This window comes from Rhinatrema bivittatum, chromosome 2 (genome assembly GCF_901001135.1).
Source record: "Rhinatrema bivittatum chromosome 2, aRhiBiv1.1, whole genome shotgun sequence".
In the NCBI taxonomy this organism is placed as follows: Eukaryota; Metazoa; Chordata; class Amphibia; order Gymnophiona; family Rhinatrematidae; genus Rhinatrema; species Rhinatrema bivittatum.
The window spans coordinates 89097622-89122128 of NC_042616.1; the positions used below are offsets into that span (position 1 = coordinate 89097622).

The 24507-nt window shown below is 44.1% G+C and overlaps 1 protein-coding gene across 5 annotated transcripts in view; it reads right to left on the bottom strand.

The window, feature by feature from the left end:
* The window catches only part of XYLB (xylulokinase), a 326783-nt gene that overhangs the window by 283619 nt on the left and 18657 nt on the right, over positions 1–24507 (bottom strand). For 3 of the 5 annotated variants that reach the window (XM_029588417.1, XM_029588419.1, XM_029588420.1), the window contains 4 exons: positions 13395–13477; positions 6333–6402; positions 5920–6000; positions 3347–3433 (listed from right to left, as the gene is read on the bottom strand). In XM_029588417.1, coding sequence (XP_029444277.1) covers positions 3347–3433; positions 5920–6000; positions 6333–6402; positions 13395–13477 — 321 coding nt within the window. Of the gene's footprint in view, positions 1–3346; positions 3434–5919; positions 6001–6332; positions 6403–13394; positions 13478–20467; positions 20586–24507 lie in introns of those variants that run through there. The other 2 variants (XM_029588418.1, XM_029588422.1) reach the window with 2 other exon arrangements.

The following is a 24507-nucleotide window of genomic DNA, read 5'->3' on the forward strand; positions in this document are numbered from 1 at the left end:
CGGGGGCAAAGAATTTGTGTCCACCAGTAAGGAGAGTTTGCCCATCCTGGAACCTTAATCTCGTGTTCAGAGGCTTATGTGAGGCTCCCTTCGAGCCACTGAGGAAAGCAACTCTTAAGGACTTAGCTGAACATATAGCCACCAGGAAAACCACCTTAAGGTGGTTTTCCTGGTGGCTATATGTTCAGCTAGGAGAATATCGGAAATATAGGCTTTGTCTTGCCGGGATCCTTTTCTTCAGACCTCAGCATCAAGGGTTTTGTTGCGTACGGTACCTTCCTTTTTGCCTAAGATGGTGTCAGCATTTCATGTGAATCAGACAGTGGAGCTCCCAGCTTTTCCAGAGTTGGACTCCTCCACACCTCACACAAGGGAGCTTAAGCTCTTGGATGTGTGGCGAGTCTTGTTGAGATATCTGAAGGTGACTAATAACTTTAGAAGATTGGATCACCTGTTTGGTTTGTGGAGTGAGACGAAAAGAAGTTGTCAAGCCTCTAAGGCCACTATTATGTGATGGCTTAAGGAGGTGATTGATTCGACTTATATAGCTAAAGATCAACCGGTTCCTGTAGGGACGCGATTTGAGGCAGCCTCGTGGGCCGAGGCTCAGCAGCTTTCTCCACAGGAGATTTGTAGGGAAGTCACTGTGCGCATTTGCCAGGCACCATCATTTGGATGTTGGGAATCTGGCTTCCAGAACCTTTGAGAGTGTTCTGCGAGCAGGACTCTCCAAGTACCACCCTGGTTAGGGAGCTTAGGTATATCCCAGGAGTCTGGACCTATCTAAGTACATACATGGAAAGGAAAATTGGTTCTTATCTGCTAATTTTCATTCTTGTAGTACCACAGATCAGTCCAGAACCCACCCAATATGTGGAGAATGAGAATCACCCACTTGTTCTGTTCTTGGTGTGGAATGCAGGTGTCAGTTGGGTTCAAGCTGTTGGTTTTGTTTTGAACTTCTAAAGAAGTCACCATCTTCCGGTTCTTGGAGGATTTTAAGGATTAGTTGACAATTGATTATTTAGAAATAAAGTATTTTGGCTTGGATACAGGTCAATACTGAGGGATTGCATGTGGCATTCTGGATTTTGTAGCAATGTCAGTAAAACTTTCTCTGTCTCCATCTGCTGGCAGGAATGCAAAACCCAGGAGTCTGGACTGATCTGTGGAACTACAGGAACAAAAATTAGCAGGTAAGATTCAATTTTCCTATATTAGTCAAGTTGACTTAGGAAATAGCCTCTGCTTATTACCTGCATTAGTAGCATGGGATCTATTTAGTGTTTGGGTACTTGCCAGGTATTGTATTCTAGATTGGCCACTGTTGGAAACAGGATGCTGGGCTTGCTGGACCCTTGGTCTGACCCAGTATGGCAACTTTTTATGTTCTTAATTGATTGTACCCATGTTGCTCTTACTTTTCACAGGAGAGAAATGGCATACCGTAACAGGAAGTATTTCCACTCCCTAAATATACAAGTTGTCTGCAATGCACATATGAAGATCATCAGTGTTGCCCCTAAATTTTCTGGAAACAGCCATGACCACTTCATCTTTGTACCATTGGCGCTGGTTCAAAATTTCACTGAAGGGAAATACAGTGAAGGCTGGTTCCTTGGTAAGTTTGAAAAGCAAGTCAAAACATCTCCAACCATCAGCATCCACCACCAACTCCTAACACCCAGCACATGGCCCTGGAAGGAGCTGCCTTTTATTCCCCTGCAAGGAGGAGTGTCCAAGAAAATTTGATGGACATCTATGTACACCCGTTTGGCTCTTGTCACCTTAAACAGCCAATAAGGAACTCTGCAGCATTTTTTCAATTAGTGCCGAATTTAACACTTATTTATTCCATAGTTTTCTACATCTGAGCTTTAGCATGGGTTTTTTTGTGAGTGGTTTTTTACCTAGACACAGATTTTTAACATGAGTCTCATTTGCATATCATTGTTATTACATCGAGTGGGGCTGCATGTTTTTATTGCGCACTGTATAAAAAATAAGTGCCAAAAAACTGCGACAGTTTTGGCATAGGTTCTATTCCATCAGCCCCTTAGTGAAAATGACAGTCGCCTCTTCATTTTTTATTTATATAAAAGATATTTTAATCGCACAATCTACCACTCTTGGTGGGTACATAAAAACATACAGACATGGCACTTTCAAAAAGGCATTCAAATAAATACCATAATTTATAAAACTTTATCACTGCATTTAATCAATGTCTAACATCAACAGAAAACAGCTCCACGGACATCTAAAAAACACAAAACCAGCTGTTTTCTGACTATTATAACTACCTGAATTAATGCCTTATAACATCAGATATTGCTCCACCTGTTTGGTATCCTTTTACAAGTTCTGTTGATTGTAAGAGCCATAAAAGAGCCCGGAGTCACATCTAGTTCCTGAATCATAAGCAGCGTATCACTCTCCACATCCTCATTGTGAAGGTGCCATCATATGAATATTTATTGTGCTGCAATGTACTGTGCAATACAGGCATTTATTTATTTTATTTATTTATTTTTAGTTTTTTTATACTGATTTTCCTGCATAAAATGCATATCAAACCGGTTTACAATGAAACAGAATAAGCAGGAAGTAAAATTCCTTAGTCTAATACATTTAAACGTCAATAATGAAATAATTTTAAACAAAGGAAAAAGCTAAATAACATTAATAAAAGTTAAATTATTAACAAACATAAATATAATTATATTAAAAGGAGCACAAAGGTTAGCACAAAGGGGAAAAACGCCTTTCCAGTGAACTGATCGAGGACTGCCTGTATTATTTTATTCTACTTATATTTGTTTAACAAAATACTACACTGAATGCACTCTTTCAGTTAGTCACTCATGTTGTCTTAAGGAACAGCTTGTGCATAAGCTTTCCTCTTACAGAAAACTACCTCCAAGGTGCTGGTATGTTAAATGGCATATGGCTAAACTCCACGGCAGTTACTAGCTGAATAATTCCAGCCAGAAAGGCCAGCACCATTCCAATAGTATGGCTAAAATGTGAAGCACAAGATTTATATCAGAGCCAAAGACAATATGTTAAATTCATGAAAGAATGTGATCTCCTTTGGTTTCTGGATTAGCAGCCACTGAGCAAGGCATGATCATACAGGGACAGTGAAGTTATCATCTATGCATATGTAACTTGCTCTCTCCCTAGGTTAGATGAAATCCTATGACTTTCTAGTTAGTTAATTGTACCTATGTTTTTCATGTAAATCCCGCATGCATGCTCCCAAGGGCTACCAGTTCAAAGTACACCAGGACCGGGGTCTGAACACATCTGCTTAATGTGCACACATGCATAATGTAGAGATTACCTTCAAATGCTCGTACAAAGGCAGATCAGGTGACAGATTTTTCAGCCTTTCCTTGGTGCCTTCTTTCCAATAAACGCTGCCATGTTGCTGTGAAAATATACAGTTTTATATAATGCAAACATCCCTAGCATGTGCTATACTTCCAGATACACCCTGGCAAACATCCTAAATTGGTAGCTGAAAACACAGGCGAGAGTTATCGAAATTTCACTACAGTGTAAAAATCTTCTTCAGATTCATCAAATAAAAATATCCCAGTACAGTACACTTCTGATAAATGTGTAACCACCCCTACTTGCTCACTCCCAAAGTTTGCACCACGAGCCAGTGAGAGAGACTGAACGATATCCCCAGATGTTTCCGAGTAACTTTTAGGGAGAAAGATCCTAAATCAGTAACGGCATTCTTGAAACTGGCCTGGGCATCAGATGGGAAAGGGGAAAACTTATGTCTTTGTTCTGATAACCGCATGCATGACAAGGCCACAGAACACAGGCTGGTTCTGCAGGTCCCGCACAACAAGTGCAGCTCTTGCTTCAGTGTCTTCTGACAGGCTCAACCAGAAACAACTCGGATTCTGTACAGCATTTTTCATCGAAAATCTTTTCTGGGCTTGATTCAGCTAAAGGACTATTGACCTCAGGAGGGCAAACAACAGGAAATATTTGTGTTTTGCCAGTTGGCAACAATCAGAAAAGGAGATGCTCCCAAGGTACTTAGCTAAGCAAATAATTATTTGTCAATGGCTGAAAAATATGATATTCAGGGCATGTGGGAACCCTCATAAACAATCTATTAACACCTTCCATTCCATCCACAGACTTGCCCACAAAAGCATCTAGTCCCCTAAACACATTTGCAATTTTTTATTGGCTTCTAGGAACCCACAAGCCCGAACACGTTTATCCCTGGCCAGAGGCTCAATAAAGCCCAGGCCAGAACACCACCACCACAGCTGCACAGTTCTCATTATCTTTTTTATACATGCAAATTCAATCCTTTTACATGTCTGTTCTGGTCCAGCAATTTCCTCATACTTCTTTGGGTTTCCAGCTCAACCAGAACCTGCCCGTTAGGCTACGATGCCATCGGAGTTCAGGTGCAATTACCTGGAGTTTAGCCCCATTATCTATCCCCTTTCCCATCAGGCCCAGTCATCACAACAGCATCAGTCCTCAGCCGGAGGCCACAGATTGCTTCTCCTTCTGGAGTGTGGCCAATAGATTGAACATTGGCTGGGATTCCCTCCAGGAACTGTGAGTGCTGCCTCCACAGCCGGCCAAAGGAAGGGACCTGGATTCCCTGGCGCTGAAGCTCTGCTAGCCCATTTAAATCTTTTTCAATTGCTTTTTTTAAAAACAGAAAGATAACTGGAATGAACCTTCTTTTATTATTCTGGCAAATAGCAACAACATTTTCAACAACCTTCCCCTACTTTTAAACGTCTAAAGTTTTACATACCTAAATTGCTTTTAAAAGGACGGTGCCACTCTTTTCACAAGGATGGCAGCACTTGCCTTTTAAAAATTCCCCTCTGGCCCACCCTCATGCCTAAATTACCCTAAAAGCTATCACATAATCTCTCTTATCCTAATCTAAGCCTTGATCTGGCATGCAGGAAGAATATGTTAATATTTTGGATGAGTGTGAAAACTGGAAACACTGGATCAGTATTTTCAGAGAACCGTGCCTCCAACAAAATCTCCATTGCTTGTTTTGGGAAACATTCGGAGGCTGGAGAATGCTGACCAGTTCTCCATTATAAAAGCTGAGCCTTTTCCCCTATCCCTCCCCTTCAGCACTCTGGCACACAGGCAGACAAAGATAAGGAAAAATAACTAAGCCAGCTGGCAAAGGATGGCGCCAAAAGGTATATTCAAAGCCATCTTTCCCACACTTCCAAAGTGACACACACCCCATGCATTCCTACACACTCCCACACCCATTCACCCACACATGCACATCACATACACATACCTGCCCCCAACACCTCCACACACGGCTGCATCTACACACCCTCACAGAAAGAGGGAAAATATCTGATGCAACAGGTAAAGAATGATGCCAAAAGGTGCTTTCAAAGCCAATTCCCCCAATACTTCTCAATTCACCCACACCCTAACTACACAAACAGCCACACTCTCAAAACACTCCACCACATTGCCACACACAAAGCGCACTCATGTAAATACACGCACTCTCCTCAGTTTCATCCTCAACATACACCCCAACCCAATATTTACACACACACAGGTATACCCCCCTTAATTCCCCTCCACAATCTCTCCACACAACCTCCTACCCACTTAAAAACACCCCCACACACTTATATACAGCCCTCTACCTCTCCACACATTCCTATACCCTAAATACATGCAAAACCCCACCCACCCCCACACACACACGTCAGCTAGTCTACCACACCACACACCCTACCTACAACTCTCCAACCACACATTTACAGCCCCCAATTCATTACAGCAATCACCAAGACTGCTTGTCAATGGACTGCCACAAAGGTTGTTCATAAACACTTGGGATTATGAATCTTACAAAAGGACTTGTAAACTTACCTGCCCAGTCCCAGACAGTGCTCTAACCTGAGAAAAACCGAATCTGGAAGACTTCATCTTTTCCAACAAAACATCTAGAGCCTGAAATAACAAACACCATTCAAGTGATGCAGCTGTAAGGACATACACAATGACACACCCACCCAATTGCAAGACGGAAGGAAACAATGGTCACATTACTGGTAAGGGATATCTAAGAAAGAACAAGAAAAGTCTCATAAGACAGGTATTCTATTGTAAATAGGCACAACAATAATATCTTTTTACAAAAAGGAAAAAAGGCACATTTTTTTAAATTAGTTTCAGATAAAGGGACTTTACAACTTCACATCAAGCTCAGCTTGGGTAAGAGCTCACACAGAAAAATGTCATTTAATCATACCAGTTATAATAAAACAGCAGGTTGTGCTAACCTTGACCCACATTAACACAGGAGACGTTGTCACCAGTTTATCACTATGGACATGAACACCACCTTGGGTCCTGCAGAAACAAAAAAGTAGTAATCATTCTTGCCGAGATTACAGCTTTCTCGTCTCATTCACTGTTCATGCCATCTCACCAGCTTAATTCTTCTCAACTAATAACACAATGGTGCAAAAGTCATGACAGAACTGTGCCTTCCTTTATTCATTATGCTTTATGAACTGGCTGTAGAAGTCTGAAGAAAAAATACAGAAAGCTAAACGGCTAATGAAAAGCTTGTGCCCATTTTAAAGGTACTCAATAAAAACATGTATAGCTATGTTACACTGCATGTTCACAATACCGATTCATGGTTAGGGATCCAACGGACACAAGATCCACCTTCAAATCATGGATATTGCCGTGACTTTTATGACTCCCCTCTTCCAATACCTATTTTAAATTAGCCAGCAGTGCCTGCTGGAGGAACCACCACAATGCTTGCATGGCTATATGGCATTCTGGGTAGGGGGTTGTGTGGAGAGTGTTTGCAGAGGGGATTATGGGGTATGGCTGTGTGTGTGCAGATAGTAGGTTGGGGATGAATCTGAGTAGGAGGAGGGAGATATATGTGTGTATTTGGGTAAGAGGAGATATGATAGAGGAATATAAAATAATGGGTGGAGTGTAATGGGTAAACGTGAATCAGTTTACTCTTTCAAAATGTACAAAAACTAGGGGACACAATGAAGTTATAATATTTAAATATTTAAATATTTTTTTTCACTAAACGCATAATTAAACTCTGGAATTTGTTGCTAGAAAATTTTAAAAAGCTCTTAGGGGCAGATTTTAAAACATATGCGCGGGCGTAGATTTTATAACATGCGCGCGCTGCTGCGCGCATGTTATAAAATCCAGGGTCGGCGCGCGCAGGGGGTGCACAATTGTGCAACCTGCGCGCACTGAGCCGAGCAGTCTGCCTCCGTTCCCTCCGAGGCCGCTCCGAAATCGGAGCGGCCACGGAGGGATCTTTTTTCCAGCCCCCCCCCCCACCTTCCCCTCCCTTCCCCTACCTAACCCACCCCCCAGCCCTAACTAAATCCCTCCCCTACCTTTGTTGAGAAAGTTACGCCTGCCCAAGGCAGGCGTAACTCGCACGCGCTGGCTGGCCAGGCCCCGACACAGGCCGCTGGGCTTGAAGGACCTTTGATCTGACCCAGCATGGCAAATCTTATGTTCTTAAGAAACTGAAGACATGCAACAATTCGACAAGAAACACACAGGCTGACATGTCTTACCACTCAAACCTGCCCTCTCATACTATTATCATGGAAAAAAACTACTGCACAACAGAGAAACAAAACAATCAAAGTTCATACTACTTTCGAAGGTTATAGTTTTATGATGTAGTTTTCAAAATCCTGTAGCCTCTTCACTATGATTTTTATAGGTAAGAAATCACATACAGGATTCACAGGACACTCTATACTACAATACTGTAAGGTATAGGGTGGGCAAGGGGGAGAGGGCTTCACCCAGCAATTTCCTCCTGCTCCTTTGGGCTTCCATTTCAACTGTAGCCAGCCTTTGCTAGCCTATGGTGCCATGAGCCTTCATTCACAACTACCTGGGAATTTTTGCGTCTGCTTTATATCCTTTCCCAACTCACTTAACCCAGTCCTTGAAGTCAAAATCTTTGCCTGATGAGTCATGCATCAGGATTCCTTCTGGAACCTTGCAATTGTCAGGGCTTTTCCAACCACTAGGTGTCACCATTGTATGACAACTGGGACTCCCTTCTCCCCAGGAGATGTGAATGCTGCCTCCACAGCTTCCCCAGCCCCAACCAGCCAGGGGACCAGAGTCCTAGCCCAGGAATGGAACCTAGGACCTCTTGTATGGCAGAGCAAGGGTTGGCCCTTACAATGGTATTTATTAATTACAGAGTACTATCAGCATAGACAGCTTACTACAAGCGAGATCACATGGTCGCAAGGCTTGTCTCCTAAAGAGCTGAAACAGCCAAAGTATGAGCACAAGAAGATGAACCAAAATATAATGGGTGTTGCTAGAAAAAGGATTCACATGGCTCTCTAGGTTGCCATAATCTGACCCTGGTCTATATTACCAAAGCCCAACAGTAGCAGCATTTATTCAGATGGTCTCAGTTTGTTATGCATTTCTATAAAACAACAATTAAAAGTGTGCGTTACAATAATAATTTAAGCAAACTCTTTGCTAAAGAAAGCTAATCATTGCGATTATTATTCTCCTTTTAAATCATGAATGTTGCTCAAATTGCCTGCAATTTGCATAAATTGTACAACAGTGGAATTTGTGGCTGGGCTGCGCAACAGAGTAAGTTGAGTGGGGAGAAGAAAATAAGCAAAAAGGATTAATACAGGGTGGCCCATGGAAAAGTAGCCCGCCTCCAATACCAAGCAGGCAGGCTACTTTTCCATGGGCCACCCTGTATATGTAGAGAGGAAAGTCATGCTGAACAAAGGTAAGTCTGCCAAGGGTAGTTGTATGTAGGCTGACTAGGCCCTACTATTATTTTAAGTGAGTAAAATTCCAGCAAGGGAATTTCAAGGAAGTAGTGGTCTCGTAGAAGTGACAGGTTGAGTCCATACCTAAAAAGGGGGTGGGGGGTGTCAGTGAGGTGGTCTACCAAAGGTGACTCAGTTGAGTCACTAGAAAGAGCGCCTTGGGGAGTTCTTTCAGTGTTCTGAGGAGTGAGAAGTTGGAGGCAAGCTGGTGAGAGGCAGCCATGGGCTGTGGTTCTTTCTGGGCTCCTGAAAGCAAGAGGGCGGTTTTCCTCTCTTTTCTAGTTCTGAAGTGGAAGAAGGATTGTATGGGGATCCTGTGATGTCCAGATCCAGCAAGGGTCCCTGTATTCCAAGGGTGAGGGAGGGAGGGAAGGCCTTATCAAGGAGTTGGGACAATCATCAGGTAGAGTTGTGATCATGGTTGTGGATTTTCCTGAAGTCCAAGGGTTTCAAGAGAAGATAATTTTGGAAGATCTAGGAGGGATCACCTGAGCTCTACCTCAGTACTCAACTTGTTTAAGGATTTGCTGTTGTTTTCTGGACTAAGTTGGATACAGTTTTGTATCTGCTACTGCTGCAAGACCCAGAGTGGCATTGCTAAACTGTTTCTGCCTTTTTTGTTTTTTAGACTGCCTGTTATTATTGTATATGCTGGACTTTGTTTTTTTTTCTTTTGCTTATGTAAACTATTTTTGTTTTGGACCACAACACTGATACAGACCAGGTTTTTGTTCTGAGCGTGATCCCCTGCGCCTTACAAGTGATTCCTGTCCCTACAGCACAAAAATGCATATTTCCCAGACATTGCACCAAATGACCAACAGCAGACTCTGAAGATTACCCCACTCCCTTGCAAAGCATGCAGGAGCAGGGGTTACATATATTAGGCTCAAGGCTGCAAGGTACTAACAATAAAGTGCATGAATCTCGCAGCGGAGCAACCATCCAAAACATGGCAAGATGAAGTTCTGGAGGCTCAGAGAATAGAAAGGATCTGATAATAAATGGTGTAGAAAGTAAGGAAGAACTGTGTATCTAATCCAGGAGGAGAAGGCAGTGAAGATTTGGGAGAAGAAGCAAGGCTTCAGCCTTATTTCTTATTCAGCTAAAAACTTAACAATTGTTCTCAATATAGCAAAATGAACCAGCAACAAGAAACCAATATCCAAAGCGATTTACATAGGTAAAAAGAGTTTTTATGTGCATTAATTGGCTGTCTGAAATCATCCTCCCTCAATGTGACCATAGTGCCTCTATGTTCGGCCACATTGAGGGGAGGCATTACCAAGGTCATGTTTAAGTCCGGGAAGGAAAAGTACACATGGAGGTGCCATTCTCAAACATATGCCATGTACTTTTCCAGCAAAATTCTACCTTTATGAACCCCCCCCCCCCCCTCCCAAGGGAAAGAAGAGTTGAGAGCATCTACCATTTAAGTGAACTGCAGCAGAGAAAAAAAAAGAGGACAATGCATCAATGTAACATGAGTCTCCAGCCCAGAAACACAGAATGAGACTGAAAAGGCTGCCAGACCCCTTACTGTGAAGGTGCTTAAATGACCACTGAAGAGATGAGTAAGATTCTCAGGTGGGGAATTTGCATGGTCATAGCCCCCTGGACTATTATTGGTAACTTGCAGTGAAATATCACTTTAAATCATATAGCACTATGACTGAAAATGTCCTACATTGGAGAATTATTAATGGGAAAGGGATTTATGAGAGAAATGTACTAAAAAAACAGCCCTAGGAAGCAAACAGATTCTCACCCTGACTAACAGTTCTCAGACCACAGGGGGAAAAAAAAGCCAGGCAGGATGGAAGGGTGTGCATACATTCTCTTCCCATGGCCCTGCCTGGGTATTGGCCTTTTGGCTGAGACGTTGATCCATCCAGGCTGGGTAACTGTGAATGACTGGCCATGAGCTTAGAGGAGCTAAAATCACTGAAAGCTGAGACTGTGGAGGGCCTGAATCACTGAATGCTAAATAAGCCATGTGCCTAGAGGAGCTGTAAACCCAAGCCAGGTAAAGCCCTCCTACCAAGGTGACAGATCGAGCAGTCCCCCAGGAGAGCATGGGGACACCAGCAGCAGATCAAGTGGTCCCCTGGAGGGCGTGGATCCCAGCAGCAGATCAAGCAGTCCCTGAGTAGGGCGAGGACCCCAGTGGCACATCAAGCAGTGACCCTGGCTCCCCATTAAGCAAGGAGACCCCAGCAGCATATCAAATGGACCCCCAGGAGGGCATGGACCTCAATGGCAGACTGGGAAGTGACCCCAGCATCAGATTGAGCAGTCCCCAAGGAAGGCGTGGACTCCAGCAGCAGGTCGAATGGTCCCCCAGGACAGCATGGACCCCAGTGGCAGATTGAGCCACCCCCCAAAAAGAAGGAGACCCCAGCAGCATGTCCAGAGGTGCAATTGGGTCACCCAGGAGGGCATGGACTCCAGCAGCATTCCAGGAGGCAGAGTCAGGTCCCCCAGGAGTTTGTGGTCCCCAGCGACAGAGCAGGAGGTGGAGTCAGGTCCCCAGGAGGGAGTGAGCCTCAGCAGTGGCACGGACCTTTCAGCGGAGCGGAAGCAGCACCGAGGAGATGGCAGTGGTTTAGAAACAATGGACTCCCCAGACCAACACTGCCCAACAGCCCAGTTGCATCTTTGCACATGGGTGAGACTTGGGGAAAAAAAGGGGAGGATAATAATAACACTTGATTTAAGCAGGAACTCAAGAGCTCCCTTCTGTTCTATGTGGTGGTATACTGTGGGGGTCAATAACCCCAAATTTCCAAATTTTAAATGTTCTTGCTACCTTCTAGAAATGTATATAATTGTGTGGCCTGAGACTATTAACCACGAGTAGATAAGTGTGCTGTCTGACATCCAATTAGCAATGTACATAATCATGTAGAAATGTATATACTTATAAAGTCTAATAAAACTGTATATATTTGTACATACTGCCAGGCTTGTTCCCTGTACCATTTGTTTTCCTGGAGTGAAGGGAGGGAAATCCCACCCACTAATACCTTCTTCCCCAGGTGGAGGCACCAGGCGCCAAGAACATGAGGACCGATGGAGTCTGCCCTAAGGGCAGCTCCCGTCAGGTTGGTCAAGGACCGCGTTACATGCAGAAAAAGCAAGAGCAAGTGACTGTGTGTACTTTGTGTCCATGAGAAGTTTCAAAGCAGAAGTACATGTGGATCTTCACTTTGAGAACTGGTGCAAAGCCTACAGCTAAAGGTACAGGCAGACTTTGTCCCAGTGCAGATCAGTTCAAAACTTGCCCTCAAAGAGGCTTATTTTAAAAGTCATTTCTGCTGGTAAAACAGTGGCTTGCTTGCAGAAGCAGGCTTTTAAAAACTGCCAGCCCTGTATGCGGGTAGTAGCACACGAATGGGGTCTTTACAAGCATGCTTTGACCTGTAGTGGCAAGAGACACTCCAGGGAATAGGGCTGGGGCTGGTGAGGGCTTTGGAACTACGACGAACATTTGCACTTTCAAAATCTTGCATGGAGTTCTTCTCTGGAAATATCACCCACACAAATTAATTAGGCATCAATGCATGCAGGCATTGCTCCTGACAATCTTCAAAGAGAAAGTATGTGCGCAGACTTTCCACCAATGAAGGCAGTCTTAAAATTACCCCCCAAAAGTACAGATTACAATCTCCCTATAAAGGCAACCCTATCTTCTAATGTGGTGTATACACCTTCCTGGTTGACACTATTATCTTTTTGGAGGAGGATATTGGTTTGGTTTTTTTTTTTTTTTTAAATGGTAGTTTTTTGATAAAAAGTCTGAATATCTATCCATCTTGCACCCGGAAGCAGGAGCTGCCTGATGTCTGCTTCTCCCCCACCCCCATGCTACAGAAGGGAGCAGACGAGCTGATATTATTGCTCATGAATGCAGCAGGCTGGACTGCAGGCCTTTCCTGGTCAGGCAGTATCGGAGCTGTGCTGAAATTACATATCGTCTGGTTGAGGTAGACACTGATACCTTTCATAAAACATAAAGAAAATGGCCAAAGTAAGGTGCAACCTCCAAAAATGTGAAAATGGAATGTTAGTGCCAGTCGATCAGCAGCCACATTCAGCGGGCATCACCTGAGCCACAAAAGCCCACTGGACCTTGCTGCTGATGCTGTGATTTAAACTAAATTTAAAAAACAATTCCCTTTTTTTAAATGTTGGTATGATTTTCTAATAACTTCTTCCATGGCAGCAAGCATTGTCCAATCATTCCCTAGCTGAATTTTTAAATCCACAAGTAACCCATTGGTGCAGACAGTAATCTCTCAAGATCATGCCCATTGCCCAGGGCAATATCAATGAAATATTTTTTCATCTGACATGACTGAACATGCAAGTATTTTTTAAAAATTAATTAAACCTCTGTTTTGTGAATTCCTGTCATTCAGGTGAAGTTAAACCAAAAAATCTCTCTAGGCTTTTAACATTTACTTTTTTATGTTCATGGTGTTAATCATTATTCCAGGAATCAAAAGTAAAACATACCCAAACTCAGGAAGATCTTTATCAAAATGAACATTATCTTCATAGATCATTTCTAGGTTTTCATTGATAGCAATAACTTTTAGCTGTAAGAAAACAAAATGCAGAGTTCAGTCAAATGTAAAGATTAACTACAGAAAGCAAATTCCATCAAATTATCCTCTACATATAGCTGTATCTCCAGGAGCTCTCCTTCACTACGAAGTGTCCACATAGCTACAGACTGAAAGAAATCAGGTAAACCCTCTTAGCAGACTGAAAGTTTTTGACAAAACAGAGAAAAAGGCATAGGCTTTCTCTGTTTCTTTACATATTTGTAAGCCCAACAGGGGAACATAGGTGCTATAGTATTTACAGACGAAGATGAATCTTTCTTTGAAAAGGTGCCTACATTTAATAAAGTGGGTGTCTCAGTATGGCACCTGAAGGAACAGCCAATGGTGTCTCATTTGGTGAAGCTGCTTACTTATTGGAAGGCGTATTTGGGAGTTGTGATGGAAGCAGATATTGTAGAGGCCATTGCTGCCACTTATTGTTACTTCCTTCCCGCTACCCTTAGGGGAAATTCAGTTTAAATTATTGCATCAAATATACGTCACCAGATTAAAAGGAACGCAGATGCATTTATGGGAGTCACCTATGTGCTTAAAATGGGGACTAGTGCCATATGTTTACAGGATGTCATATGTTACAACACTTTTGGGGGCAAATATTGAAAACAATGACATGCAAATTGGTGTTTCTCCACTCATTTAAGAGGAGTGATATATTGCCTAGTTGGGGGGATTTATTGCCATTTCCATCATATTGGCAAAAAAGTTAATTTTGTTGCACTGGAATGATTCGACTGTACCATCTTTTCAGATGTGGAAAATAATGATGCTACAGCACTCTGGAAAGATTAAGAAAGAAGGAATTACATGAGAAAAAGGCACTGTTATTTCAGAGAGGCTATTTTAGGCTCTAGGAAACAATGCTGAAGGGGAATTAGTTGTCTGGCTTTGAATAGATCTGCCTGTTTATTGTTAAAAGACTGCCTTGTTTTATCATGTATGTGATTGGGGTGTGTGTGAGTATGAATGGTGTGTCTGGTGTATGTCTGAGATATAATATGTAAAACTGGTGAGATATCCTATTTAATGTAGGGTCATAATACCAAGAAGTTTCTTATTGTTTGGTACTGATCCTGTTTGTAAGGTTAACCATTTATCTTTTTCTCACTTAATAAATTTATTAAACAGAAAAAATAAAGAAATATGCAGTGCTGTATAGAGAAAGTCCCTGCTCCATGAAGCCTACAATCTAGTCGATACACAGATTAGACAAATAAGAGACTTTATGAAATTTGATTTTAAACATATTTTCTATTATAAATAACTAGGGAAAGATCAGGGAAAGCCAGGGTTTTTTAATAGCAGCCTCAAGAAGGTGGGTTTTAGGCAGGATCGAACACATCCAAAGAGGGAGCATGTTGCACCAACTCAAGAAGTCTATTCCAAGCATACAACATAGCAAAGTGGAAAGCGTGGAATCAGGAATTGGTAACAAAGGAGAAGGGCACAGTTAAGAGGAGCTTGTCTGATAAACAAAGGTCCCCTATGTGCTAAGTATTTTTCCCATAGAAACAAAATGAGAGAAAACCTTTGGTGTATATTTACTTTCTTTTTTATTTTCTGTCTTTAACTAAGGCGGATTCCAACCAACTAAGAAGTTTGTGCAATAAATAATCACAAAATAAACACAATTGTTTACATTTCACTTCTACTTAAAATAACATTCAATAATTATAAAGTCTGAACCATCATAATATTCCCCCACCCAACAAGATCTTCAAGTGAAGATGCATTTCAAGAACTAGGTCTTTTTCTTTTCAAATTTTAAATAATTTAGATCAAGATACAACTCTAGCGGTAGTTCTTTCCATAAAATTGGTGTATAATTGTGAAAAGTGCTACATTTTGTCACCGTTATTTTCACAGCCGGATCAATCAGCACTTCCAATAGTGCTTGTTGAGATGATCTCATTATTCTCAGCTAAATATCTGGGATCAGATTAATGAAGACATTTGGAGGTAATTTTCAAATGCATTTCCACGCATAAAACACAGTTTTATGCACAGAAATGGAGTTTTACAAAGCAGAGTTGTTTACCTGTAACAGATGTTCTCCGAGGACAGCAGAATGTCAGTCCTCACATATGGGCGACATCATCGGATAGAGTTTGGTTCGGAACTTCGATCTCAAAGATTCTAGAGCTTTCAAACATGCTCTACCTAGCATGCGCAGCTGCAGTTAGCACCCTGCCCTCTAAATAGAGTCCCTCAGTCCATGATATAGCTAACACAAGGAGAACCAATTCCCAGGGGATACGGACAGGTTTCATGAGGACTGATATCCTGATTTCAAGGGCCAGGCGTAAAACAAAATATAGAATGGTCTTCCATTGGTATTGGGCCTTACCAGAGCAACCCCTGATTTCTGAGAATGCAACAGGATCCTTACTAGGAGTCTTATTACCGGTAGGTCTGCATACCATGGCCTCCTTGGCCAATCCAAAGCTACCAGTTTCAACGCCTCTATCCTCTTTATCACTTTGCCTTTCAGAGGCCAAAGAGGAAACACATACAGGAGCCTGCTCTTCAGCCAAGGACGGATTAAGGCATCTATCCCACTGGATCCTACCTTTTTTGAACAACTAAAGAACATGTCTTGCCATTGGCTTGGGTCACCATTAAGTCCACAACTGATGGTCCCCAGTGCTCCACTATCATCTCAAAAGCATCTTGGCCTCCATTCCCCTGGGTCCAGCCTGTTCCCACTGAGATCCACTTGAATGTTCTCCTTTCCCACAATGTGAGATGCTATCAACTGGGACAGGTTCCTCTCTGCACAGCTGAGTATCCTGCTTGCTTCCTCCGCAAGGCTGGGGCTGCATGTGCCCTTTGCTTGTTTACATACGACACTGCAATGGCACTCTCTGAGAGGACTCTTACTGCCTTCCCTTTATGCTTGATAGGAAGACCTGAAGTGCCAACATGATGGCCCTCAGCTCTAAATTGGGCCATATTGTTATTATTTGTGATAATTGTGGGTGGATCCTTGGGCCGGTGGCAGATGGCCATGTCCACGGGGGAAGATCCCAAGTGGGACCACCGGTCAGGCTCAAAGTTGGGAGACAGACACACACTAGTTCTTTTATTAAACTGTTTTAAAGAACCACCAGAGGTGGCAGTAGTGAGCTGGAAGAGCCCGGCTGGGCTGTAGTCCCTCAGGCAATGGAACAGCAATCCCAGGATGGCTGAGCTGTAGAGAAACTGAGATAGTGAGTAGGCAGAGTATGCAGAGTTCAGGAACAGAACCTTGATGGTAACACTCACACAATAGTCTCTTGGAACAGCCCAGGAGCTGGAATGAAGTAGGCCCTCGAGGAGCAAGTACCTGGTTCCAGGGAAAGCTCTGAGAGAGAGATGGTAACTCACTGCTGTTGTAGGCAGCGGTGACTTCCTGGCAGAAGTTATATTCAGTAGCAGGTCCAGGAACGTGGGCCCTCGAGGAGCGAGTACCAGTTCCAGACTCGACCTGAAAAGCAAGAGAGAGAGCGAGGCCCCCGAGGAGTGGGTACCCCTGGTGAAGTCCGAGGAGGCAGAGTAGCAAGGTAAGCGGAGAGCGAATCCCATTCGCAGCAATCCCTGGAGGCAGCTAGGTAGGAAACCCTTTGCTAACTCAATTAGCTAGCAAAACAAGAGACCTTAAATTTCTGGTGATGATGACGTCATCTCAGGGGGATGCCCCTGAGGTTCACACCACAGCTGGTACTTGAGTCGGGGCCGCGCCGCGCTCACACCCTTAGGCCTCAGGAGAACATGGCGGAAGGCAGCGTTGGCAAAATGATGCCGCGGCAGCCAAATTTCCATCAACCAAAGAGGGAGTCGCCAAAGAGGTAAGGTGGGCATAGTGGAGACGTCGGGCAGCAACGGTCGCAACAGTACCCCCCTTCATAGGGCGATCGCCTCTTCGGGTACCAGGCTTGGGTTTTGAAGGATGCACGATGCGGATCTGATGAAGAATCTTTGTCCAGGATCTTGGTCTGATGCTCCCAAGAGTTTTCTTCGGGGCCGAAACCTTCCCATGATAGAAGGTATTCAAAAGTATTGCCTCTTGTGCCGGGGAGCAGAAGCTCTAGTTTTGAGCTCGCTGGAAGACGATTGGAGGGAAGAGGAGTCCGACCTCTGCCCTGAGCATTCAATTTCATCTTCGCAAGAGGATAGACTACCGCCCGTGAAACCTGCACTGCGACACACCAGTCAACTTCGAGAGGAACCAGAGGCCCTGGAATTGAGTGCCCTGCGCGTTCCCCTTCCAGAGCCCGTGTTGTCGGGGGGAAGCGTTTCAGTGCAGCACCAGCTGGAACGGGACATCAAGAGAAATTACATCTGAAGCTGAACTACATCCACAGAGAAGGGAGTCACCAAAGCAAACTGCTGGAGACCCCGGGAGTGTTGAACAAATCTCTGAACTGGTAAGGCCTCAAATCTTTTCATTGGAAACCATTTTGGAAGCAATTAAAGAAACTAATGGTAATATTTATCGACAAATGTTACAGACTGTTAGTAATGTGGAAAAACTGGAAAGCAGGGTGATTAAGATTGAGAAAGATCAAGCTGCAAAGCAACAAAATTTTCAATCTTTAGAGGTCCTAATTGAAAGTGCAAAAAATTTACAGCATGAAATGAAGAAAGAGAATCAAATTCTACAACAGAAATGTCAGAATTTAGATAACCAAAGCCGGGCAAGTAACCTCAGATGTATCAACTTTCCTAAGTTGCCATATATGACATCAAAAGAGCTTTGGAGAAAATATGATAGAAGTTTTAAAAATTTCAGAGGAAACTTTGCCAATCATTTCAAAAGCCTACTATATACTATATGCACAGATACTACTGCCAAGGGAAACACCGGCTTTAGATATCTCTGCTGTCCTTGAACAGTCTGAAGAAAACATAGCAGTTTATCAACTTTAATTGTGGTATTCTTACTTGAATCGGACAGAGAGTGGGTTTTTAAAAAGTACTTCTCCCACCGAACAGAAATTTTCTTTGGCAACAAGGTTCAGATTTTTCCTGACCTCTTGAGGGTTTCGCAGAAGTGGCGCCAACAGTTTCTTATGTTGAAACCCCAAGTTTTGGAACTGGGATGTTTATTTTTGTTAAAATTCCCCTGTAAGTGCTTGGTAAAGCACCAAGGCAATTCCTTTACATTTTTTCAACCCTCCCAGTTAATTTCTTTTATATCTAGTAAAAAGAATAAAGTGGTCTCTTCTTCTCCAGTGTCTTAAAGTTTAACTTCAAATAAATGTAATTTCTGTTCTATCAAAAGTAAAAGCTCAATCCCGTAATACCACGACATTGAATAAATGAGTTTCCTAAGGTTGAGTTAATTTTGGACCCTATTGAGGGCTTGAGATATGTCTTAGTAGCTACTGGAATGGGATGTATAGCCCCTATAGAAAATTAATGGTTGGTTTATAAACTTTTTGTATAATTTGAGGGGAATGATGTTTATTAATTTGTTGGATTTTCTTTGAATTGTAGAGCTACTAAGCATGTTATTTCTGTTCAAGTTATGCTTGAAATAATTGTAAACATTTGATAAATAGAAAATAAAAAAAAAACTGTGAAGGAATTCAAAGGGGCATGGGATAAACACTGTGGATCCATAAAGACTTAGAGGATGGGAATGAAGAGAAGAGCCAAGGGGGTGGCTTGCTGAAATGGTGATGGCTACTATCTGGTGATTACTATTCTTACTCAATAAGCCTTCACACGGTTAATGCAACTCCCACATTGCTCTCTGTATCAACGGCAAGGGGAAATGTGGAAAAGAGGATTTGCATTCAGACAACAATCAACAAGGACTGAACTACACAGTCTGGGTAACAAATAAGTGTGGGGGTAGCTTACTTATTGAGGCAGTTACTACCCTAAACCAATTAAGCCTGATACTTCACTTTGAATGCATATACAGCGTTGCTCTCTGCTTCAACAGCAGGGGGAAATGTGGAAAAGAGGATTTACATTCAGAGAACATCCAACAAGGCATTGATCTGTGCAATCTGGGTAAACAAGCATCGGGGTAACTTGCTTGATGCGGCGGTTATTACTCTTAACCATTAAGCCTTATGATTTACCTTTGATGCAACTGCAACATTACTCTCTGCATCAACGGCAGGGGGTGGCAGGAAATTGGAATCAAACAGTTACCAACAAGGGCCCTGAACTTGGTGGTCAGTGAAAGATAAGTATGGGAATATAAATGTGGGAGCTTGCTGGGCAGACTGGATGGGCCATTTGGTCTTTTTCTACCATCATTTCTATGTAACTATGTTTTTAATAAGTTTTGTTTTATATTTACATGTTATTATCTGTGAATGTTTTATTTTGTACATTGCTTAGGCCATCAAAGAAAGATGATAGATATAGTCTAATAAATGGCAATGAAATGAAATGGATGTTAGTGAGGTATTCTAATGTTCCAGAAATTCCTCAGGCCAATCACAATTGTTATTTTCCAACAAGGGTATTAATTCAAATGCTAGTGACCCCGCTTCATGATAGTCATGGTATCACAGGTGGGCATATGTTTATTACAAGAAGAAGTGAATCTCAGAAGAGACACCGGCATTACCCAGAGAAAAACCAGAAAAATTAACAAAAGCCAAGTTGAGTCAATGACCTTTCTTATGGGTGGGAGCAGAGACTGTTGTGTTTGTGCCATCGTGTGGACCCTTAGTCACAGTAGAGATGACTCCTCCCACGGGGAGGGGCCCCATGGGGAACCACAGCGATAGGCTAAACTAAGAGAGCAGACACTTGTAGGTGGAAAGCTTTATTGTACTGCTGTAGATAGATGGTATGAGGCAGGAAGGAAAGGCACTGAAGTCCGGCACGGTGCCAATATGTTCAGACAGTCTCAGATGTAGAAGTCTCATCCAGATGTTCAAGGCGGATAGAGGCCCGCAGTGCGGAAAGCCGAACCTAGTGGGTGGAATTGGAGAACCGGATCATAGAGGTACTCACAGGAACGTAGTGCAGACGTCTTCCTTGCAATGAAGATGGTGGGACCCAAGGTCCGTGGTGCAGGATATGCTGGACAGATAGGCCCTCGAGGAGCGAGTACTTGATGTCACAGGAGATCCTGAAATAAATAGAGACCCCCGAGGAGCGGTTGTCTAGTTAGAAGAACCCTGAAGGGTTGGTGGAAGCGAGAGACCCCCAAGGAGCAGATGCCTAGAGCTTCGTTAGGAGAGAGAATCCCCGGAGGGTAGCGAGGTGTCTAAGCGAGCAGCTTAGAGTGGTCAGAGTAGAAGTCCTTGCTAACTCAATGAAGCGGTCAATGAAGCGGTCAATGAAGCGGTCAGAGAAGCGGTCAGAGAAGTCCTTGCTAACTCAATGAAGGTAGTGTAGTGGAGGCTTAAATATTGACTTCATGAGGTGGGGACGCCGCCGAGTTTCCCGCCATGACGTGTACTTAAGCGTAGGCAACGTGCGCGCACCTTAGGAGGCCACGGGAAGGAGCATGGCGGACTGGGATGCCCATGCTGAGTTGGAGACACCGAGGGTTTCGGCACCGGAGGCAGCCATCTTGCCCAAGGAGGAAGAAAAGGGTAGAAAAGAGGTAAGGCAGAGCGGTCGCAGCCATCTGCGACTGACGGATGCAACAGAGACAATCTGAGTCCAGCCACAAGAAGATAGAGTTTCAGACAGAAATTGAGCTGGGTGAGATAGCGATGGAGCATCAAAATGAAGATTAAAATCACCTAAAATGATGGTATTAGCAAGGTCCAGATCGAAACAGAGAAGTGATTCAAAAAGAGGGGAAGCATTTTGAGATAGAAGACCAGGTGGACAATAGGTCAAGCAGATATTTATGTACCGTGATTTGATACAAAGCAGCTCATATGGAGGAGGTATTGTGATATCCAGTTCAGAAAACTTCCTGTAGGAAATATCCCAATTCTTGCTAACAAGGACAAGCAACTAAGTTGGACCCTCTGATGTCAGTAAAAATGGACATTGGCCTATTTGGGCTATGCACAGCAAAATGCAGAGAAAATAGACATTGTCTGTTCTGCCATGGGCAGCCAAAAGGAAACTCTGCAGTACTGTGTTAGGGACTAAGCTGATTAATTTATTAGCCTTGCTGGCTGAGCTGACACCAAAATGGGACCAAAAGAAACATCAGCACAGATGGTCCAGTGTGGGAATTGACCCTGCAATAATAATGAGGCCTCTTTTTATGGTCCTAAATGTCCATCTGGGATTATAGTTTATCAGAACCTGGCAAACCTGTGTAACTGTCATTCAACAGAGCTGACCGCTTGTTGAACTCCAGAGCAAACAAAGAAAATGGTAAAAAGAGCAGGAAGGTCTGGTAATTAAAAGCCTTAATTATGCATTCACCTAAGTATGCATGAGCTTTTGAATTATGCATAGGTGAGCCCTTGAAAAGGAGCAAGCTAACAGCCCTCTTGGCCATCTGTCGTCAGCCTATCGTTACCCATCTGAAGAGAAAGAGGTGACCCATCTGAGTACTGTGGCTTTCCACCCCTGCTCTGCCCCCGTCCATCCTGGGCTGAGAGGACTTGCAGAGACAAGATCTAAGAGTCTTGAAAGTTGAACAGTCTGTCACGTCGGTGCCCTCTCTGTCCTCTCTGTATCTGTGCTGGAGACCTGCAAAGGGAGGGACTTCCCAGCCAGCCCAAGAATGTAAGCTATTGCCTCCACAGGGTAAAAATCTGGGCTCCATTTCCTACCTCATGGGTTAGTAAGGTAGAGCTTAGCATTCAAAAGTAAGTCTCAACTAAAGAGAGCTGAGACCAGCAGAAATTCAGGGTAATTGAATAAACACTGGACATTAAAAATGCTTTTGTAACTATTGTCTTTCTTATAGTCTTGTCGCTAAGTGCATGTGTGTATACTGCCTGATGAAGTGTTTGGTTTTCTTCAGACAGTTGGGTAACTTTTCTAACACGAACAGGAGGGTCGCTGGTAAATAGTAGGTTCATACATTCCTGACAGGCTGGAGACCAACTGCTGCAATGGGCATATATGAGCTCTGCCTCAAGGAACTATGTCTATGGTGGATGTCATTAGCCCCAATAACTGGAGATAATCCATAGCCTAGATCAGGGGTGGGCAATTCCGGTCCTCGAGGGCCGCAAACCAGTCGAGTTTTCAGGATATCCTTAATGAATATGCATGAGAGAGACCTGCATACACACAGCCTCAGTTGTATGCAAATCTATTTCATGCATATTGTGATGCAGTACGACCTGGCCCGGGGCAGAAACAGCTGGGACACAGCCGAGCAGAAGCTAGTGGTACCAAACTTAGCCACCGGAGGGCGCTGAGGAAGGTAGCAAAGACTACACTTCCCAGGTTCCCCGAACCAACACCTGACCCCTGGCTGGAGCCTGAGCAGGAACAGGTGGAGGAAATTGGGACTGATCCCTATGACTCAGCATGCTCTATGGAGGCTGAAGAAGAGGGCGTGCCCCCGTGGTGGAGCTGGCCACAAAAGCCCGGCTCCTCGGAGTCTCTGGAGGAGGAGATGGAGGTAAGCTGGGGAGAGGAAAGCTCCAGCTGTTCCTCTATGGAGGTGGAATAACCAGGAGGTTGGGGGATGGTAAATCCTGTATTGCTGTATGGATGTATGAGACAGGCGGGAAGGGAATTGTGTTTTAAATGCTGTGTACCCTGGGGCTTGTAAGGACAACCCCGCATTAATATAAGGCTGCAGCCACTGAGCTACAGCACCACATTAAACTCCTTATTGATTAAGATCCTTTTTCTGTGTACTGCTTGGGAGTGCCAGGACTGGGCCTGGCACTCTGACTAGAGGCTGTGAGGAGTCCATAGCAGCGCTATGCTTGAGCTGTGCAAGGGGACAAGACGTGTCCTAGGACCGAAGCCAGAGGCCTGAAGCCCAGCAAAGCCCCACAGCACGCTGAGCGGAGGGACCTGATCGTGACAAATGGTGGCAGCAGTGGGATCCTTGAAACTCGCTGACTGGAGGGCAGACCCAGCGGTCAACTACCTGTGCTTCTACTGACCTAGTGAAGGTAAAGGCGAAGGAGGGCGTCGGGGCAGGATTGCTCACTGAAGCCGGGGAGAAAACAGAAAAAAAAAAAAAAAAAAAGGAAAAAAGGAAAAAAAAAAAAAAAGTCTTGCCACTTTAGTTTCTGGTAAGCGTCCAGAGCTAAGGGGTGGGACCCGAGGAGAAGTACGACTCTGCGAGAGCCGAAGGGGGCTGGTGTTGTACGGCCACACTTGGTGTTTTTTTTGTTGTTTCCAGGCATGGCGTCCGAGGAAGTGCTAAAATGGATGGCAACCCAGATGCAGCAGCAGCAAGAGGCCATGCAGCACATGATTCAGCGCATGATGGATCACCAGCAGCAGCAACAGCTCCCGTTGATCCAGATGTTGGAGGAGCAGCGCAAGGTCACCCAGCTCTGGGCCGCCCAGCAGGCTACTGGAACAGCAGGTACCCCACACCCGATGACTGGGACTGGCGGAGTAGGCCGGATGGACCTCATGCACGGTATCCACCTAGAGAAGATGGGTCCAGGGGATGACCCTGAGGCCTTCCTGGTCACGTTTGAACGGGTGGCTAGTGTGGCTGGTTGGCCCAGAGAACAATGGTCTGCCCGGTTGGCCCCTTGTTTAACAGGCGAGGCCCAAGCCGCCTATAGGGCTTTGGCCCCGGAGCAGGCCTTGAACTATGCCTTGCTGAAGACAGCCATCTTGGACCGACTGGGTATAACCCAGGATTGGTATCGGCGCCAATTCAGGGAAACCTGGTTACAGCCGAAAGACAGACCTCGGGCCCTGGCCCAGCATTTGAAGGACCTCGCATATAGATGGCTAGAACCCGAAGGGAAAACGGTGACTAAGCTCATGGAGCTGATAGTGCTAGAACAGTATATAGAAGCACTATCCCCTCCAATGAGGAGCTGGGTGATTCGCCAAGGAGCAAGTGGGCTCGAGAGGGCGATAGTGAATACAGAGAGATACTTGGAGGCAGAAGCAGCTATGGGAGGTGGCGCATCCTCCAACAA